The sequence below is a fragment of the Festucalex cinctus genome, chromosome 7 (genome assembly GCF_051991245.1).
Source record: "Festucalex cinctus isolate MCC-2025b chromosome 7, RoL_Fcin_1.0, whole genome shotgun sequence".
Classification (NCBI taxonomy): Eukaryota; Metazoa; Chordata; class Actinopteri; order Syngnathiformes; family Syngnathidae; genus Festucalex; species Festucalex cinctus.
The window spans coordinates 4,748,209-4,770,122 of NC_135417.1; the positions used below are offsets into that span (position 1 = coordinate 4,748,209).

General features: G+C 39.0%; 3 protein-coding genes across 3 annotated transcripts; all 3 read right to left on the minus strand.

Annotated features, from left to right (window-relative positions):
• Window positions 1-2,941: 2,941 nt before the first annotated feature.
• hoxa10b (homeobox A10b) lies at window positions 2,942-5,780 on the minus strand. Its single transcript, XM_077527261.1, has 2 exons — window positions 4,662-5,780; window positions 2,942-3,505 (listed from the first exon to the last, which is right to left on the minus strand). The coding sequence occupies exons 1-2, from the start codon at window positions 5,407-5,409 to the stop codon at window positions 3,231-3,233; spliced, it is 1,023 nt and encodes a 340-aa protein (XP_077383387.1). The 5' UTR covers window positions 5,410-5,780; the 3' UTR covers window positions 2,942-3,230.
• A 3,269-nt stretch (window positions 5,781-9,049) lies between these two features.
• Window positions 9,050-11,216, minus strand: hoxa11b (homeobox A11b). Its single transcript, XM_077527473.1, has 2 exons — window positions 10,634-11,216; window positions 9,050-9,285 (listed from the first exon to the last, which is right to left on the minus strand). Exons 1-2 carry the CDS (start codon window positions 11,214-11,216, stop codon window positions 9,050-9,052), a joined length of 819 nt encoding a protein of 272 aa, XP_077383599.1.
• A 7,400-nt stretch (window positions 11,217-18,616) lies between these two features.
• hoxa13b (homeobox A13b) lies at window positions 18,617-20,942 on the minus strand. The gene is given in 3 exon segments (XM_077527201.1): window positions 18,617-18,876; window positions 20,151-20,925; window positions 20,928-20,942. Coding segments are annotated over 3 exon segments (1,050 nt in total).
• Window positions 20,943-21,914: the final 972 nt, after the last annotated feature.

Here is a 21,914-nt window from a genome sequence, read left to right on the forward strand (position 1 = left end):
CACACCACAAAAAAAGGAGAAATACACCAAATCCTGTTAGAATCCTGCAAAGTGGCGCAAGCGGCGTGTCATCGCGTGATATTTGCGCCTCGTCGTGCACCAGCCTGGCCGCTCAATGCAAGTTGGACGCGGTGAACATTGTCCACGCAAGGATAGGGCGCCCCGATCACGTGACCGTGGGACAGAACAATAAATAATAAATCAGCCTGCTGCTGCTGCTGCTGCTGTGCTGCTGCTGCTCAACTCAATAGGCACCCTTTTCACCACCATATTTTAATAGCAAATTCCCTCGCCTTTATTGGGGCTGCCCGCGCTAGTTACTATTCGCTTTTATAAGCAATAAACGTTATGATTTTTGTCAAGAGATCTTTATTTATTAATGGAGCACGCTCGTTGGTGCGCTTGTAACGTTTTAAGCTTCCTAGCGAGACGTCTGTGCAAATAAATAGGAGTTCATTAACATCTAATATGGCCCCGGTTAAACGCTCACTGACATTTAAAGGTTATGTGCAAGTTAGGAAATCTCATTGGGGGGGAAAAAAAAGGAACTAAGACAAAAATATTTTTGAAGTCGTTTTTGAGTGTATGCTGATGAAGAAAATACATTTAAATATAATATTCCGAATGAAAAATTGACTAAAAAAAAAAAAAGGAAAAAAATCAGTGCTAATTCTATTAAAGGAAGCTCGTTTTGGATTTATGATAGCAAAACACGTCCAGGCTCCACTTTCCAAGATGTCCATGTATGCTTGTTGCTCTCTTTGGGCTAATCCCCCCCCCCCCCCCCCCCCCCCCCCAAAAAAAAAAGAGGACAGGAAAGTAGGGCGAGGTTATTTGGGTGCCATAACGGCCCCTTTTATCACGGGCAATTGGGGTTGTTTTTCTTAAGGTTACAACCTGGCTGTCTAAGCTAAATATCCCCCAATAAAGCCGCGCCTTTGTGTCCTTTCTGAGGCGCAAAGCAGACGCATCCGGCGTTTCCTACGGCGAGGCAACTGGCAGACTGCAATGATCATAACCGAGGCCTTGTCTGGGCTCTCTTTCTCCGCCTGGTACCTTCTTCTTTGCAAACAAAGCCCATTCAGTTGGATTCTCTTCAATCGCAAGGCGTGAATTAAAAAATAAAATAAAATAAAATAGCTTGCTAAATGGAGGTTAGACAAACCCCACAGAGGGTCTAATTAATACCGCGGATTAGCTTTTACGCACAACAATAAAACATAATGTGGCGCTTGTGGGAGTAATGTGTTTTATTTGCTTGCTGCCAAATTATTGATAAGTACAATGGCTAATGAATAGAAAGTCACTTTTCACAATATGCGACGAGTTTTTACTGAGGTAATCAAGGCAGTTTCCTGTTGTGGGACGGAAGTCACATATAGCCCAACAACATGAGACTACCTAAACCACTACACAGCCCCGCTCTTCTCCTCTTCTGCTGCTGCTGCTGCTGCTGCTGCTGCACCACTCGAAAAGATGCACTTCAGCATATAACGTGTCCTTGGGAATTACAACAGACGCACTTCACGTTGGATCAGTGGAAATTAGATGCCTTTTGTGGCACGATACGGGAGTTAGCAGAAAACGCATGCGCACAAACTGCATTTTTTTTTTTTAACATAATGATTTAAAATGTCGTCAATGGGATTTTTTATGCATTTTTGCCAATAGAAGTTCCTAATTGTGGAGGTTATTTTAACGTTGTGTCGTTGGGAGTAACATTTTATCCTTATGTCATTTTAGGAATTTACAATAAAAATGGATTTTAACATTTTGTCATTACCGTGAGATGTCTTTTAACATTGACTCATTGAGAATTAAAAAAGGATTTTAACGTTGCGTCACTGGGAGTAGGTTATGCATTTTATCATTGTGCCATAAGGAAGTATATGGATTGCATTTTTACATTATGCCTTTAGTAATTAATTCCCATAAAAATATGGATTTTAACATAACATGGATTTTACCAGACTCATTGGGAATTCAAATGCATTTCAACATTGTGTCATCAGGGATGACTAAAAAATGGATTTTAAAATGTTGTTACTTCCGTTACCATAACTTAGCATCATAGCATATAGTACTATAGTACTAAATGGGTATTCAAATGCATTTTAGTACCATGTCAGTGCTACTATAACAAATTCATTTGCATTTTGCTCAATTGGATATGGGTTGTTTCCATAACATGCATTTTAACATGGAGTCATTGAATGAAAATGCATTTTAGTATTATGCCAAGAGAGACTATAATAACGTGCGTTACTTGTGTCATAAAATAAATTTGAACAAATTGTGGCAAAACACATTAGGAATCACAGTTGTGCGCACGTTTACATACTCTGGCAACAAAAAAAAAAGATACCGTTTTATAGAAACAAAACATGAATGATCAGATATTTTATTTTGAATAGAAATGAAGTTTAGAATTTCAGAAAAGCAAAGTTATTAAAGAAAAATAATTAGACGTTCCCCTTTCAGGTCATTAGCTTTATTTTCCTTGGGGAAAAAAACGAGTATTTCACAAAGTCAGCCAGGGTATGTAAACTCATGAGCACAGCTGTACTAAAAAAAAAAAAAAAAAAAAAATTAATTGTGCAACTGTAAAAGTTGCCGTAACATAACACTGTTTCAATGGGAGTTACAATTAGATGCAGTGCAATAATAATGATAATAATAATAATAATAATAATAATAATAATAATAATAGTATAACAACAAAACATTATGTCATAATCAATTGAAATTCATTTGGAGATTGTGCCATTAGAAATTATCCAAAGTCGAAGATGTATATTTTAACACTTTGCCATTGGGAATTCGATGCAGTTTAACATTTTGTTATTGGCAAACACAAATTTCCCAAAATGTTAACCTGCCCATAAAACTTTGTCAATGAAGTAAAGCATTTATATAAGGTTTTTTTTTTATTACGTTGACAAACAAAAGTGTGCAAATTCATTAATTTCTCAATGTAACACCGAAGGGAGTATAATTCTGCATGCACATATCGAGGGTTTCACTATACATTATGTACATATACATACATTCTGAACATTTCAAACACAACGGTTACAAACGTCATTTATATAAATACACATCCACGACGATGAAAAGCGAGAAAAAAAAATAACATTCAATAAGTTAGCCTAGTAGCCTATCGAGGGTCCTGTTTCCTGTCACATGTAGTCGGCTGGGATGGAGATGACTGACGACGAATCCGCCAAGTCTCAGGAGAAAGCGAAGTTTCCGGACAGCTCCCGAATCCTGTTCTCCCGGCTCATTTTTTTCAGTTTCATCCTCCTGTTCTGGAACCAGATTTTCACTTGCCTGTCGGTGAGGTGCACGCTGCGGCTGATTTCCAGCCGCCGCTCCCTGGTCAGGTACATGTTGAACAGGAACTCCTTCTCCAGCTCCAGAGTTTGGTGCTTGGTGTAGGGACAGCGTTTTTTTCTGCCACTTTTGGCGGTCAGCCAGTTAGCCGGACTCTCCATTTTGCCAGCATCTGATGAATAAAATGCACGGTGCGACGTGAGGCAACAGGTGGGCGACATTACGAAGGTGCAAATTAGAAAATACGTTATTTTCGAATGGAATGACGTGTGCTATTTATTTTGTCATCTTGTGGGGAATTACACTGATATATAAATATATTAAATGTTACATAAATATGTGTATACTGTAAATTACACGATTTTTCCACATCATTTTTGTCTGCATGGAAGGAACCACGGATCCAAAGCATACCACATCATGCCCTCTATGCATCCTCGCAAAATTGACCCAACATTTTTTTTTTTTGCCAATATTTAGAGTTGTTTTGTACAAAACAGAAATTTGGGTCAAATTGACCCAAGTTAGCAGTTAATAGGTCGGTCCAATTTTTGAGTCAACTTTGGGTTGTGTTCAAAAACAGCCCTTTTTTTTGGAATTGTTCTGTGGGGAGGGAAAAAAAAGGTTGTTTGTACAAAACAAAAATTTGGGTCAAATTGATCCGTTAGCAGGTGGCTCCAATTTTTTGGCCATCTTTGGGTTGTTTTATACAAAACAAACAACATTTGGGTCAAATTGACCCAAGTTAGCAGGTGGCTCCAATTTTTTACCCATCTTTGGGTTGTTTTATACAAAACAAAACAAAAATTTGGGGGGGGGGGGGTGCTTCGAGCAAAAATAAATAAATAAAAAAAAGAAAAAAGAAAGAAAAAGAAAAGAAAGAAAAAAATGTGGTGCCAGAAAGTTGTACCAAATTGACCCACGTTAGCATGTCGGTCTAATTTTTGATCCTTATTTGCGTTGTTTTTGATCTAGCAGTTCTAAGAATGATTCCAAACTCTTCCTTTATTAAGACATAAAACGTAAAAGCCCCATGCACTAACCAACCCTGGAAGTCTTCCCAGGCAAGCCACAAGATCGAATAGTGACACAATGGGACTTGTGTCTGTTTAACTGTCTTGTGGGTGTTGGAAAAAAAAATGTGACTAGCTTGGATACCGTTGCAACACAAAAACACATTAAGCTTGATAAACAACGTGCGTATATTCACAGTGTGCCATTTGGAATTATTAGCCTATATATTGCTTCCATTTCTAGAAATAAATAAATAAATAAATGAATAATCCACACAATGCACATCGTGTATGTCTTTTGTCGTCGCAATGCACCTTTTGGAGGCTTTTCCTCACACTCCACGCTGCACGCGTCGACAGGCTCCGGCGACGACGAGCCATCGTCGGATGACAGCCGGCTGTCGTCCTCTCTGGCCGGGGCGCCGCAGGGCTCGGACTCGGGCGCCTCCTCGCGGCTCTCCGGCGCGGGCGGAGCCGGCTGCGCGGGCGCGCGGGGAGGTCTCTGCGGTGGGAAGTTATTCACGCTCGGGTGGCTTTCGTGGTAAAGCCTGGAGGAGGCGTAGGTCTGCGACAAGCGGAAGTAGCCGGGGACCGGCACGGTGCTGCCGCCTGTGGGCGGACACGACGCTCCGGAGAAGGCGATGTCCTCCACCGTGGCCGCTTTGGGGCATTTCTCAGATTCGTACAGGCAGTAGGCGTTCTCCTCCTTGATGGCGGTGGTGAAGGAGCACTGCTGGGGGACGTGTTGGCCCCCGGGCGGCTCCACTCGGCAGGAGCGAGACGCCTCCAGCCACGTCTCCATGCCCGGAGCGTAGGGCGCGGAAGGCGGGATGCCGCTCGGAGCGCTCCCCTCGCTGCGCTTGGCGATGCCGGGGAAGCAGGAGGAGCCGGCGGGGAGTCCGTACGAGTATTCCGGTGGCAGGTAGACGCCGTTGCTGTGGTAATACGAGCCGGCATCGCCCCGCACGTTGATGAGCGAGTCCACAAAAAAGGGATTGGCAGCCTGGTTGTTGGGGCATGCCATGGCTGTGCTAGGGTGAAGATCGCCCATTCTGCCCGACATTTCTTGTGCAAAACATTGCTGAATAATTAGCCATACTCACGCTTCTCACTGTAGCCGGCAGCCAATTAAAAGAGCAGGCGGCTGCAGACTCCTCCCAGTCCGAACAGCCCTTCTTCGGTGTCGTATATTTCAGTTTAGGTTAGAAAAAGTGGCGGGGGGAGGGGGTTGCACATACATGCACAGGGGGATTATGGGTAAAATATCATTTGAATGAGGGGATGTTGAACCGTGAGCACATCCTCGGTGCGTGCAAGGCGAAGCATGAGTTGAGCAAGTGAGGCAGCTGAAAGCTGCAAACAGTCTTGTACAATGCACGGCTTTATGGCCGCTTTTACAGCATTGTAAAAAAGGGAGCAGTAAAGGTGCATCACGGTGCATCATACTTCCAAAAGGTCCTCAATGTCTTCTGGGACTCTTGACCCCTTTTTTTGTGGAGCGCTCATCATTTCTGACGCTTCCACTGCTACATTTGGCCTCGTGTGCCTTTTTTTTAATGGATGGAAATTTATCCTTCAATGTGTAAGGCTTGGACTACATTTGTATAAAGCACTACAAGTTGCATTAATATAGAAAGTCAAAACACAAGATATAATGTATGCACATCAAAATCCTGAAAACAACATTTAAACAAATACATAATGTAGGCCTATGACATGTGCATTTACTTTTAAACGTTAAAACGAAATATGATACTGTAGCCTATAGACATGATGTTACAGGCCTATTTATATATTTCGTTTAAACATTGACGTATTTTATTCTTTAACAGCCTGTTAAAAATAAACAGGGAATTATTATGAACATCATCTTTACAAAAAACGTTCGTACCAGTTTCGTTTACGTTCTGTTGTTGATATTTTTGTTTGTATTTTATGTCCCTTTAATTTGGTTCGTAAACGATATTGTATTAAACAACCGCAATCGTTTTTAAACTGGTGGGTAAAAATAACCCTAATTTTGGTTAAAAATTGGGCCGATCGGATCGCTAAGTGGGTAAATTTGACCTAACTTTCTTTTGCTTTCTTGCTTTCTTTCTTTCTTTCTTGTTTTTTTGTTGTTGTTTTTAAACGAAACAGCTTTTTCCTGTATATTAAAAAACAAACAAACAAACTTTTTAGGTTAAATAAATAAACAACACTCTTAAAAGTACGGCGTCCAGCAAAGCCCAACTTTGGCCCAATATATATATATATATATATATATATATATATATATATATATATATATATATATATATATATATATATATATATATCGCAAAACAAACAAAAAAAACAGAACAATTGGTTGTTTTGGTAAAAAACAAAACAAAAAAAACAATGAAAATGTGGGTCAAATTGAAAACTTAGAAAAATAATTTATTATTATTATTATTATTATTATTTTATTGACACACAAGGTTTAAGATAATTTATTGATTCAAAAATAATAACTAGGCCTACTTTCTCCAGTTGAATTGATTGCGTGCGTATACGATTTTGGAAAAATGCACAGAAAAACACAAATTAAATGTGACTTTTGTTGATTTTACTTTTATTTTTTTTTAAACAATAAAAAGCGCTAATAATTTAGCATGAAATTGATTTTTTTTCTTTATTTTTTTTTTAATATGGCGTATGTTCGAAAACATTGTTTACATCGTTTTATGGTCCACAGAATTTAAAATGTGAAAACGTTTAGTTAAAAGTTTACACATTGAATGAGTGAAATATTATTATTATTATTATTGGGAAAATATGACATGATGGCGGGGGAACCATGCCATTATTATTATTATTATTATTATTATTATTATTATTATTGAATTGCTACATTTTTTTTAATGGCTGTGCAGTTTAATATGAACCCCATAAAAAATAATAAACGTGTTTTGTTTTTTTGTACACATGAAAAATTGCTATATATGCAAACTTACCAAAAAATGTATTTAAAAACAAATGTGTGCACTGTGACTTGCATGTATTACTTTATTTTATTTTTATTTTTAAATCGGGAGTATAAGGCGTCATCTGTGATGGATAGCTTTTGATTTTATCTCTTGCAATGATTTTTTTTTGACTCATTACACGTCTGTTACTTTGTCTTGACTTGCCACACAAATAGGCCCCTAAATGTCAACCGACACACATAATAATGATAATATCGTAATATCACTTACAAATTAATAGTAACCTAATGCAACAGTATTTTTGTGGTTGAGATTAAAAGTGGAAAAAATTGGATGTTGTTAACAGGCCATAACTTTCTGCACAATCTTGAGCCACGATCTGCATGTTGCAATAGCTCAATAATACTTTGATTTCCTGACAACATCCTAAATTGAGATATTAAATATGCAACTAAACACATCGTGATCATATCATGTGCTTACCTTGAACGACACAACTCCTTAGCCTGTCTTTAATCTGAAAGAATCAAACGGCATTGACATTGATCCGTGGAGCGCCCTCCAGTGGACGAAAGCGGCAAGGCCTTCCACTGCGCCACAGCAGCAACAAGGCTGAAAAAACAAAAAACAAAAAAAACAATCCAGAATATTCCTGCAAGAGCTTGGCGTGCCGATGCTGCACCAAGGCGAGCCGCAGCCTTCAATGGTGCAACACCTCTTGTTTTGCAAGCCTCCTTTCCCGTCGCAGTTAATAACCTTGGTTCTCAGACGCTTTATTGCACGCCACTCCAAATGCTCCAGACGAGTCCGCCTTCTTTATGGCCAAGTTACTGGAGCAACTGGGAGGATGTGCAGCAATCAAAGCGGAATTCCTGGGAGTCTCACAGGATGCACGGTATAAGGAAGCCATATTATCTTATGGCAGGTCATTCAAGCTCTTTTTAGAAGGTGTGTGGGGGGGGGAAGTCGAATTTTGTCTTAATTCCACGAAGGTGAAATCAATCGTCGCTGATCGTGTTTTGGTGAATAAACACAAATTATAGAAGACATTTTGAATATTTAGATGGGAACTATAGAACAAACTATATATAACAAACTATGAACTATATACAAACACACTTATTTATCACCAAAACGTGCAAGGGATTTTTTTTTTTTTCCCCCTGGTCGCTAACAGGCATGTTAGGTCAGAAATCAGCCTGCAGGAAACGACCCACACTTTGTAACGGATATCAAATTAAAAGCTGCAGCAGATCCTGTTACTGAGCCATTTTGCATATATGAACTATACGTGCTTCAATATAAAACAAAAATAAAGGCTTTAGGGATTTTTTTGGGGTGGATTTTGTTTACATTTTGGATCAAAAGAGCGCTCAAGTAGATGTTAAATACAACTGGATGCACATAAACAGCACACAAAAAAATCACAGCCATTGCACAATATGCAATATAGATATATATTTGCACAATAGAATATTAAAAGTACCAATAAAACGATTCCAGTCTGTGCGTGCGTGCGTTTAAAAGCATACAAATTGGGGGTAAAACATAAGAGCTTTTTTTTGTCACAACAGCAATAATAATAATAATAATAATAATAATAATAATAATAATAATAATAATAATAATAATAATAATAATAATAATAATAATAATAACAGAGATAAAGGACGTTTAATGACAAATCATTGGGACTTTTGAAGGGTTCCCAATGGAGTGCATCAGGCGTTTGACGTGTATACAGTCCAAGTTTTATAGCAGGGGGTTGCTGGTGTAGTACTGTAAACGGTCCCTGTTGAGTTTCTTCTCCTTCATCCTCCTGTTCTGAAACCAGATTTTCACCTGCCGGTCAGTCAAGTTGAGCATCCGGGAAAGCTGCAGCCGCTTCTCCTTGTTGATGTAAACGCTGAAGAAGAATTCCCTCTCCAGCTCCCTGATTTGATACTTGGAGTATGGACATCTCTTCTTGCGCGTCTTCTGCTGGACACCTAATCGGAATCATAAAGATGATTTTTAATTCCATTTTTTAAAAGGGGGTACAGGAGGGGGGGGAGATTACGCACAATGAGCTCAGGGTTCAAGTGGCGCCCTCCTCTCAAGGCCTTGCATAAAAGATGATGTGATGAATTAAAAAATCATTTTGAAACAATCAGTCAAGAGGACTTTTAGACCTGAAGGCTGCAGTATCAAGTGCAGTTTTTATGGTCCGCTTTGGGTTTCACGTAAAGTGTTGCAATTCGGCCAGCTGCATATGAAATCCCTGGAAACCCAGTAAATTTGTACACATATTGCTCATTAAATTATAAGCAGCTCTTAAAGGCCGAAGCTTGAAAGTTGGATTAAACGCCTCGCTGGCTTTTCAAATTGTTGATATGGAAAGCGGAGGGGGCGAAAGTGGTCAAGTTTAAACGTCGATTCTCTGTTTAAGTGGCTAATTAACAGCTACAACGGGCGCAAAACGAGGAATTTAAAGGAAAAGTGAAAGTACCGTAAAAGTACAATTTATTTGCTTGTAAATTGGATGTTTAAACGGTTTATTTGTATATAAAACAGACTGAAAACTGTATAAAAACATGGACGCTACTTTTTATGTAAATGTATTACAAAAAGGTGCAAAGTAGCCTATTTGCATATTAGTGAAATCTTATGACGAGCTGTTTATAATATTCAGTGCTCCTTCGTTTTACATTGTTGACAATAAGAAGGGAAAGTGTATTTTAAAAAAGTGTTCATTTGGCTGTTTACAGTTAAAGTTCATATTTAAGTTAATATTGACAAAATAGCCAAAAAATGTCCACTGCGCTCATAATTTCAAATAACACACATGTGGAAAGTGCTCATTTGCATATTAAATAGGCTATTATGAATGTAGAATTTTTCCGAGAATTGATTGAACCGAAAAGTGAAAATATGTATTCGCGTTTAAAGTTAACGTTTAGTTATTGTTTAATGTGCTAAAAGACTCCAAAATGTGAGTTTGCTAATCGCACAAAAAAAAAAGGCTGGCGAAGGTGTGGAACGTTTACTGTATGAGTCAACGTTTGTTGTTTATTCATCTTTACACGTGAGGCTATAGAAAGTGATTTGTGCATTTTTTTTGTGTAAATAATTGTTGAAAAAAGAAGTCAATATGAGTGTAAATATGATCCAAAAAGCGTTTTGACTTGAAACTCCTCACGGCCAATTTCAAGCCCAAGCACGTGATCTTGTCGTTTCTAACATACTTTTTTTGTTGTTGTCAGGCCCTCCATAAACCTCAAGAACCCTAAAGGTTAAAAAGAGCACGTAAAACGTCTTTTATTAAGAGTGAGTGCAGGTCGCCCAAGCGTTGCTCACCGCCGCCCTTCCCGCTCCGGTCGTCGCCGAGGCCGGGCGACGACTTGGGGCTGCAGCTCTCCGCGGTGTCCGAGCCCGGTGCTTGGGGAGCCGGCGCGGGGCTCGACTTGACCGCGCCTAGCCTGTCCTGACTCGGCGTGGCCGCTGCGTGGTCCTGTCCGCCGTAAGCCGAGTCGAAGAACTGGTCGAACGCCTGCGGCAGGACGCCGTTCCTGGCCGCGCCGCCGTGGAAGCCTCCCGGCGCGCCGGCCGACCCGGAGGAGGAGGAAGAGGAGGAGGAGGAGACGCCTTTCACCGGCACGTCTCCCCCGCGGGGGGTCGGCCCGCTCCAGCCGTCGTCGGCGTAGCAGTGCGCGAGACTCCCCCTGCCGTGGTGCCATTTCCCGGCGCCGTCCACCGTGTAGTCCCTGAACGCCACATCTCTGACGGACGGAACCTGAGGAAGCGCCGACGACTGGTACGAGTAAGCCACCGGGCAGGAGGGCTGACCCTGGGCGAGATAGTGCGGGAGAGCCGCGAAGTCCGCTCCGGGGACGTAGTAAGTGCAGCTGGGTAGATACATATTGGAAGCATCAAAATCCATATTCATCGCATCGTCCTCTCATAGTTTGCCGCGCGGTGCCTGACTGAGTGAGCTGCAGTGACTTTAGTGAGGCGCACGTCGTGAGCTGACGTGCGTGAGTGAGATCCATGTGGATATCCCGAGCCATGTGACCACTGGCACTACATGACACACGCCTCAATGGGCCCGCGGGAGCTTGTGTGCATGAGTCAATGGCTCGCCGCTATAAAGTCAACCTTTGGCTTGCACGGCCTGCAGAGGAAAAATACACGCGGGGAGGAGAGGAGGGGAATATTGCATCTCTTCAACGAAAGCTATTTTCAAAGCACTTATACTGCTTTTACTTGACTCCAAATCAAACACGCTCGCGGTTTAATAGTGCGTGCATGCCACGTGAATGTGGCTCATCAAAATTGATGACGTAGTCATTGAAAAAATATATTTGTATAAATATTATCGTTTTTTCAACGCTACTTATCGTTAACCTATAAGCATCATTGACCAAGTCATTTTTTTTTTACTTATTGTCACAATATCAACAAAAAGTAGGCCTAGCAATGTGATTTCTAAAAAAAAAAAAAAAATACTTAAAAGTTTTACTTTATGTTGTAAGGTTGAATCAAGGACATTCCTTATCTGTTGAATTTAACATTTAGTTTTATGCTAATTAGCTAACGTTAGCCATTCCGACATTAACGGTAAAAATGATCTTGACATTGCAGGGCTCCTGACTAAGTTTTTATTTTTATTTTTTATTATTTTTTTTTTAGTATAAGAGCAGAACGTGGCCCCTAACCCGAAATTCAATCTTCACATTTCCCCCGATTTTCTGTGTGGTGCAGAATTTTGTTATCGACAAAAAAAATATTCAAGAAAAAATAAATAAATATTTCTTGGTTACTCATTTCTTATTTAATATTTAATAATAAATTAATTATAAATGTTTTACAAAATAAATGAGCAAATTTATTTGCCAAACATGAATGCAGTAAATAAAAAAAATAAAAATAGTGGCACTGCCTCAAATATAGCCTATAGAGAACTGCATTGTCTTATAATTTTGACCACCGATACAAACGCGCATGTGCAAAAGATGCTTATGTAAAAATTACACGTGACACTGCAAAAAAAAAAAAAGCAAAAAAAAAAGCAGTGTGAATTGTCTGATTTGGAAAGTGACGTCAGCATCATTTGGCTTATGGTGACTTAAATGTTGATTTTTTTTTTGTAGAAAATTGTTATAGTTATAGTTTTCGAGGCCTGATAAGAAACAATTTGACCACGCATAAAAAAACCAAACATTGTAATGTAATAATGATGTTACATAAATAATACTGGAGGATAAACATCATTCAATTGACATATATTTGCATGGAGACAAATTGGGACTCACTATATGCAAAATAAGGAAAAATGGTTTATAAATTGGTTATTATTAGTTTACTAGCATATCATTAACAGTAACAGTTTAGCTCTTGCTTTAAGCCCCTTTAGAGGAAAGAAAACTACAACTTGGCAGTGTACCCTGAGCTGCCACAAAGCGAGCGTACACCACACAATTTACGACTGATAATTAATGGGTTAGAAAACTCCATACCATCCGTTATAAACAATTTATAGCGTCGCATAGGCTTTTGTGAGAGTGGTTCCCAAAGTTCTCTGTTATCTGTGTCTTTTTTAAAAAAAGGCTTTTAGGCTCGATACCAACACTGGAGGATCATATTTTATTTGGGGGCAAATGCTGCACAACACTGTACCACAAATAATGCTAATGCTGGTTAAGCCTGGAGATTTGCACTGGAATATCCTGTCACTTTGCAATGATATTATTTGCTTAAAAAAAAAAAAAAGACCCTCCCTCTCAAAATTGTCAAAACGACAATTGTAAAACAGGTGCGCTACTCGAAACCCCCACCCCCTTTAAAAAACCTAATGTGGGTCTGTACTGTAATGCGAGACCCTATGCCAAAATAAATCAAGGCAGAAATGTCAAAAAGGGACACGATGATGATGGAAATGGAGTCATTCATGTGGGACAGGAAGCATCACAGACAATGTTGCCCACTTGTGTTTTGGACTCATAAAGTAAAAATACAGCAACTCTGCAAAAATCCACAAATTGAAAAAAAACAAAACAAAACAAAATAAAAACAAAGAACATCTTCTGTAAATTCAACATCTCATCTTTCAACTTAACTTTTTAAAAACAGCAGTTATTAAGTGCTTAATATAACCAGACTAAGTGCAATTTCTGGAGAAATTGTGTGGGAATGCTGAAAGCTGAATGCCAAGATTTTGAATGCATGTGGAATGCTTATGAAGTAAATTGAGAGATAAATTATGAAATTATGACCTCCTGGTTACTGGGCAATTGACTTTACCAACTGTGCCATTGAACAGTATCAGATACCTGGTAATGATGTCGTTATATGTATGGAAGTGGGCATCACATTGTCTGTCACATTGAAAATAAATTGGGAAAAGTTTATATTAAATGTTAAATTATGCAAATACTGTAAGTCATGTGATATCAGACAATGCATACCACGGAAGGCGTGAATTTTTTAAGCTTGTTGAAATTTGAACAGTGTAAATTGGAAGTATTATGTGGGAGTTGTTACGTGACAAAAAATGCTTCAGCATTCCCACAATAAATACACAAACATAAAACATTATAAAATAACAATAATAGCAAAATTATATCAAAATAAATAAACTTCTTTTAAACACAAGTTCCTGATAGTTATAAACAAGACTGTACATTTAAAAGGAGTTTGACAAATAACTTTTAAATACAATCTAAAAAATAAAAAAAATAAAAAATAATAATGTTTTTGTTCTTTTGTTCTTTTTTAAAATGCAAAAAGTAGCTGCGTCCTATGTGCAAATCACTTCCAGGTTTTCTTAGACCACATAAGATAATGTGGTGGGCCGGATTTGGCCCCTGCACCTTGAGTTCGACACCATGAGGATACTAGATGGAGGATAATGTAGTATTTGATAAAAAGAAAAATATTATTAATGAAGTTGATTTAGTTCCAGAAATGTATAGGGTTTTTTTTGTCGTCACATTGAACCCCCCCCCCCCCCCCCCCCCCCCCAAGTAAATGTATGCTATTTATGCACTATTAAATATGTAAATGGTGGCAGATGTGTGCTGACCACCATTTACGGCACGTTTGAATGTGATTGGTTTATTCTGAACACAGACGCATCCCCAGTCATAACGGGGTGTGCACACTTATGCAACGACATGATCTCTGTTTATTTTACTTTTCAATTAAGTTGCACGTTATTTTGATCACTTTTGAAACAATGTATCTTGGTCTCAAACAGGGGTGTGTAGACTTTTTATGTGCACGTTCAACAAGTCAACGGTTTTGTTCAGAAAAGTCTTTGCAGGAAAAAATGGGGGAGGCTTCGGTGAAACCCCAAAGGATGCACACACCTTAGTGATCACACTTTGTGGAAATATATAAATACACGTTACACGTTATTTTTCCCCTTCCTACACTGCCAAAGTCCCGATGCTGACCCGGCTTAAAGAACACTGCAAACCTAAATGGCATGTGGTGTTTTTCCACATTGACAGTCCAACCCCACCCACACGCGATACATTCTCTGCCTCTGGCTTCGGCGAGAAATGAAATAAGTGAAGCCCTAAAGATGAGGTTACCATAGCAACGGGGGGAAAACAGGAGTATACATGTCCCGTTACATTTCCAAACTCTTAAATTTAAGGTTAGTATGTTACAGTTGCAACCATTTCCAAGCTGCGTTGATGTATTTCCCGCAAACATGATGTGGTATGCTTTGGATTAGGTGGAGATAACGAGATAGATCATAATGCAAAGCATACTGGTTGAAAAAGACAAAAGAGGATTTTACTTCTACCTTGAAGTTGTCTTTCCAATTTAATGCTGAAGCATTCCCACATACAGTATGTTATTGTGATTTTTATTCTCCACACTTTTTTGCCACTTAACTCCCACATAATACTTCCAATTTGCACTGTTCAAATTTCAACTAGCTTAAAAAATTCACGCCTGACGGGGTATATATCGCCTGACTCCACATTACTTACAGTATTTGCACAATTTAAACATTTAATAACAACTTTTCCACATTCATTTTCAAAGGGAAAGACACTGAACTTTTTCTAAGTATCACTTTCCACGCCCACTTCCATACATAAGTATGAAGTAAAGTGCATTGTCCAGTAACCAGGAGTCCATAATTTTATCATTTATCTCTCAATTTACTTCATAAGCATTCCACATGCATTCTAATCTTAGCATTCAGCTTTCAGCATTCCAACACAATTTATCCAGAAATTGCACTTAGTCTAGTTGTCTTTTCTAATGTTTCAATCCATGCGTGAGCATTTTTAAGATGATAATCAATGATTTTTCATATTTTATGGTGCAACTGTCGTGGTCATTAATTCCAATACGTTTGCATGTAAATACATCTCAAAAACTGCATTTGTCTGTGAGTGTGATTTATTTCCATGTGGCCACATATGCCACATAAATCACAAAGCATCCTCTTGCGTAGACATTTTTGAAATGTTCTGTACTAGCTGATTTATTGCTCACACACCAACTTGATTTTTTTTTTTTTTTTCACCCATCCAAAATGAAAACACATTTCGGTCATTCTTCTGTGATTCTCATTCATCTGTGAACAGTTTCCACAGTGGCAAGCTGGTGGCGCGTTTGGCCCACCGAAAAGAGTTTTTTTAAATAAATATTTTGGGTTAACCAGACACTCGTAATGTGTGTTATTGCATTAATCCCAGAGAGGCGCTTTCACTAGGATGGAAGTCATAATACAAACACGTCTGCCGTGAAGTAAAAGCAACACTTCGCTCCCAGCCTGCAGTAAAGATGATGACCAAAAGCAACAAGCAAACAATTCTACTTGCTGTGCTGACACGTCACTTATGTAATGTATTCACGTTGGGCAAGGAGAGAAGCCCATGACAAGGAAACAAGTTGATTTTTTGAGAATTGTTGATTGTGTAAGGCTCAGTGACAAGGGCATGAAAATAATATATGCGTTCATAAAGATAAAATTAGATTTCCAGCCAGCCGAAGGGGAGAGAAATTCTACGTTTGGTTACAGAATTGCAGCTAATCACATGGAAAATGACGTCAAACATTCTTTTACTGTTAAATCTTTTCAAGTGTGTGATTAAATTGTATTGAAATGTCTTGGTTAATTTCATTTTATAGTGAATGGAATTTGTGTGAACTAAATTCTGTTGTTGTTATTGCTGTTTTTTGGTGTTGTATATTACATTTAATAAAGCAACAATTCATCTCTTTCTTTATCAGTTTTCTTTACAATAATATGTTATATGCACCCCCACTAGTCTGACTACAGAATGTTTCATTTGTAAGATATGAATTATGCAACAAAATCCGTTTCTAGCCATCTCAGGGGGCGGCCATTTTGCCACTTGCTCCCGACTGAAAAACGACATCGGATTTGCTCTGGGCTCAGGTAGCGGCCAATCACGGCTCAGCTTACGAACGTCACATGACTAAACAAAGAAACCAGGTGAGCCGTGATTGGCCGTTACTTGAGCCCCTATAGGCACTTTAATGTCACTTTCAAAGCAAGTAGCAAAATGGCCGCCCCATGAGATGGATAAAACCGGGTGGATTTTTGTGTTCATATTCGACAAATGTAATATTAATTAATCAGAATGTCATGTTTAGAATTGCAAAGAAAAAAAATGACTTGACTTTCCCTTCAGGACGCATTTATGAGCATATGTATAGCTGAAAATAATTTAGTTGTAAATGCCATCCAAGGTAACCGACAGCTCTCATCTTTTTGTACAATTTAGTTGATGTACCGTTAGGGGGCGCAATGACACCAAATTAGAGACAGCTAGAATGAGGTTTCCAGACAAGCTGCATGGAACCTGATAGTATCAAATAACTCCACAAAGATATTACTTGAGCCTCAGAGAGTGATTCAATTATGTAAATTAGACAAAACAATATCCATCTGATTGAACTATAAAAACTTTAAAGTTACACTTTGCGATAACAAAATGTCGTAGAAGTCACATATGTAGAACGTGATGTAAAATAGTTTGTATAATCATCCATCCATCCATCCATCCATCCATCCATCCATCCATCCATCCTCTGATTTGATTATTATAAGACTTGGGTTTTATCTGCGAATTGTAATATCAAGGCCCAACTTGGATAAAAAAAAAAAAAAAAAAAAGTTTTTCAATTGATTTAATCTTTAAAGAAATTCAATAATAAAAAAAAAAATCGTACAGTAGCTGCAAACTTACCTTGCTCAATTCTGTCGCATGCTGGGCCTATTAAGGAAAGAAACATCAATAAATACAAATGCAAATAAACTATTCAGAATAAAATAAACATATTACTGACAATAAAACATTGAGAATCATGATATACGGTTTTCTTTTTTGATTGCTGATAATTAACGTTTCAAAAGAAGAAAATTCCGCCTAAAAAAAAAATCACACGCTGTAATTGCATACTTTGTGCACTAGATGGAGACAAACTCTAAATACAGTAGCCCCAACATTGAAGCTCGGATCAAAACAAACGTAATCAATTTATTAGAAATTAGCAATATCCCAACAATAATCATGCATTCAAAAGTGGACCGGAACAAACAGGCGCCTTTAAAGCATCTCGAAAGCATTTATTAACATTTTTCATTTGCATATTTCCCAAAAATATTTACACGTTTAAATACATCCACACGATATTCTTTATTTCTCGTCACAATGTTATGTTCCTATACAAACAACTGAAAATGTCAAATTTCGATGTAACGGTTGGAAATTGGAATAAAAAAAAATAAAATAGTATGAGGTATATTTAAATCACATATGGAGCATTTGATTCACTTCATAATGCAATTCTAACATGCAAATAAAACCACAGAAGAATTGTAGGTTTGTTTGATTGTTGCATCATATTTTGACTTTTAGATGACCTCTCCAAAAAATGAAGTTGATTTATGTGGAGCTTTTTGTGACATGTAGAAATGTTGCTTTATTAAATAAACCCTGATTAAATATTTTGAGGAAAACTCCACTTGCTTGTTAGCAAACTATATTTTGATCTTTTTGTAAAAATGACGAAAGACGTCTAATGAAGACGAATATGCGTGCATGGGAAGCAGTGAGGGGGGCGAGCGTGGAAGTTGATCACACACACTTATTCTGAAAACTTCCGACTTTCTGTCAACGCGCCACGTGGACTGCTTCCAATTAAAATGCGAGTATAGAAAAAAACGTGAAAGGAGGCACTCTGGCGACAAATGTGAAGGTAATAAATTATAGCAGAGTTTATTTGTGATCAAGGCACGTTTGTGTCCATTTTTTTTTTCTCCTCAAAAGCTAAATAGACGAGGAGCTAACAGGAGCTCTTGAATTTATTGACGATTTTCTTCTCCTTTACGCGCCGGTTCTGAAACCAGATGGTCACTTGTCTCTCTGTCAGGTTGGTGTGAGCAGATATTCTCCTGCGCTTGTCCTTGGTGATGAACTTATTGGTGGCGTATTCCCGTTCCAGTTCTTTGAGCTGCACCTTTGTGTAGGGAACGCGCTTCTTCCTGCCACGGCGCACTTGGCTGTCTCCGCCGCCGCCGCCGCCGCCGCCACATGTGTTGTCTGCTGCATGTTTGGGGGGGATGCAACGTGTCACTTTTGCAACTCTCAACGCACATGCAACCAATGTAAGAAAATGCAAGAAAAACACGTTTTAAATATAGCTTATTTATTTCCTAAATTATTATAACGTTATGAATCGGATCAACCGTGTTTAATCGTAAAGAGAAAAACGGGAATTTAACAAAAACATTTATTAAGTAACAAAAATACAACACAGTATAATTTTTGAAAGAAAAAAAAAAAGAGCAAAACCGCTATAAATAAAATAAAAACAGAGGGATACAGTAAACCACGTGCAGAAAGAAAAAGTATTAATGCACCTAATCAAACAAGGTATTTAATTGTGAAGGAAATGCGTAATTACGGTTTCTTATAAGAATTTATATATATTATTTATTTTCTAATTATTGTTATAGTTATTATTATTACTTGTGGTAGCAGTAGTAGTTACAGTGAAGAAAAAATATGGATAAGCGGTTCAGATGATAGGCCTATGTCGAAGAAAACAAATGTTATATATATATATATATATATATATAAATATATATAAAAGGTTCCCCAAAGATGACATTTTCAGGGTAACAATATTTCACTATTTTTATTCATTAAAATTATTTGACTATATAATGATTAAAATATGATTACTGTTATTGATTTATTTATTTTTTTCACTACGACTGAAGGATATTTTTCAAAAAGAAAAAGAGGAAAGTACGTTGGTACACCACACGTGGTGGCAGGATTTGTGACATTTAATAATGTTAAATCATCAGAACAAGTATTTAATTAAATAATTGTTACTGAATTTTATTTTTGTTGTCTCATCATACTAAAGAACATTTTTTGAGTCAACATTGTGAAAGTGAAATATTGCATTTCATTAAAAATGGCAGTTATACGTACATTTTATTCTCTTAAAATGAACTGGAGGAAGCTACACGTTTTGTTTCCTAACATGTTTGTTATCCTTTAGAAAATAGTATTTAACTTGGACAGGGTATGAATTAAATAAAAATTCTATAATGACATTGAATTGATTTTTTTTAAAGCTCTAATTTTCTGCGTGTGCACGTCGTTAAAATGGCCTCGGGGTTCTCTTGCTAAGGAAACAAAAAAAAACAAAAAAAACAAAACAAATTTACTGTATTTTCTATTCTTAAGCACAAAATAACAAATTGGAAAATATAAGAACTAAAATGCATGCACATTCAATATGATCAAACAAGAAACCACTATATAATAAAAATTGTTGCAAAAAAAATAATAATGAAATTCACCTTGCAAGGACGACTTCCACAGAGAGTTGACCTGAGGCTGCTCCTTGGTGCAGTACACTTGGCCGCTCCATCCGTTGCTGGTGATGGACCACGGCTGGTAGGGCTCCATTGGCAGGATGGGGTCGTGTCTGGGCTCGGGCGGCGCACCCAGCGCGGGGACCACCGGCACGTCCAAGTAGCTCGGCTGGTAAGGACCCGCGGAGTATCCCTGATAGAACGCGAACTCCTTGGCCCGGTTGGAAAACTCGTCGGCGGGCACCGACGAATCCGCGTACTTGTCCACGTAACTGGAGGGCTGCGCGCCGGCCTTTGACACCGGCCTGCACGGATAGTAGCCACCACCACCACCGCCACCGCCGCCGCCACCGCCACCGCCGAAGTATCCGTACGGGAGGGACGCGTTGGCTGAGCTCTGCGTGGCCGAACACGGGCTACACTGCTTCCCCGCTTCGCCGACGCCGGACGCGGGCAGCAGATCGCCGCAGGCGTAGGCGGCGGTGCTGCTCGGAGCCAGCGAGGCGGGATGCGCCAGCAGATTCCTGCACTGGTTGGGCGCAAAGTTCCCCCCTGGGAACGGCGGCGCGTCCTGCATGTTCTTGGCGCGCTCGTCGGCGCCGCCGTCGTAGACGAACATGAGCGGTTCGGCCCAGTGCGAGTGCAGCAGCAGTGACGCGGTCATAGCATGTCCCGACACGTGCACGCGTGCGGCTCTTTTTCCTCGAACCCCCCTCGAGCGAATGCACCCAGACGGGGACTCTTTGGCAGGGGAACCGTATACCCGCACGGAACCATCGCGAGGTTATTGGCCCGGGCCAGACACGTGACATGCAAAGGAGATGATAAAGGTCGACACGGGAGATAATGAGACACATCAGCCTCGCTTGTCCACGCAAACAACACTATTCCCTTTTTTTTTTACCTTTAAAATTGTGCTTAGAAGTCTTCCATAACAATATCAGACTAATTTCTGAAATACTTAATGCACAGTTGCACATGCGCCAATCTTCAAAGCATTCTTAAAACACTTAATGAGTCCAAGGTGCAGCTTTTTACCCCCTTTAAAAATCCCCAAAGCAGATTTTACACAGAAGTCAATCTAATTATTAATCAGATGTACCAATCATTCAACCCTCTTCTTTTTTTATGCATTTCAAGGCCCACTAAATAACAAAACAAGGCGATGACATCGAGCAGCATTTAGCTGCAGTATAGTCCAAAGGCGGGCGTGCAGGACGCGGCTGGAGTCCAAGGTCAAGTTGAAAGACAAAAGAGCCGCAAACACAATAAAAGCAAAGCAAAAGGGAAGCTTGACACAAAAAACACAAAAACCGCCCATCAATCAACATTCGCGTCATCTTAAAAACAAAAACATTAAAGGCTAATGAAATGGTCGAAGCGCCAGCAAACAGCAGAATTCGCTCTGGAAAGTTCAAAACAACTTTTAAAAGCATGCACGTATTAAAAAAAACAAAACACTATTTTGTAAATTTACGCTATTTTGCTACATTTTAGGAAGCGATGCACGTTAAACTAAATCCGAGGTCCTTTCATATATTATTTAATAGAATTTTCCCACCTTTTGGAGGCTGTAAATTTTTATGGGCCAATTCGTGTACAGGCAAGTGTACTTTTCGGAGGGGATAACCTTAGTTTTAATCATCCTTAAAGGGTTACTGACAAATGTGTGAACATTTATGAAATAAAACGCATTTTACACGTAATGTTTATACACACAGGCCTATAAATTTACACACACACGATTTA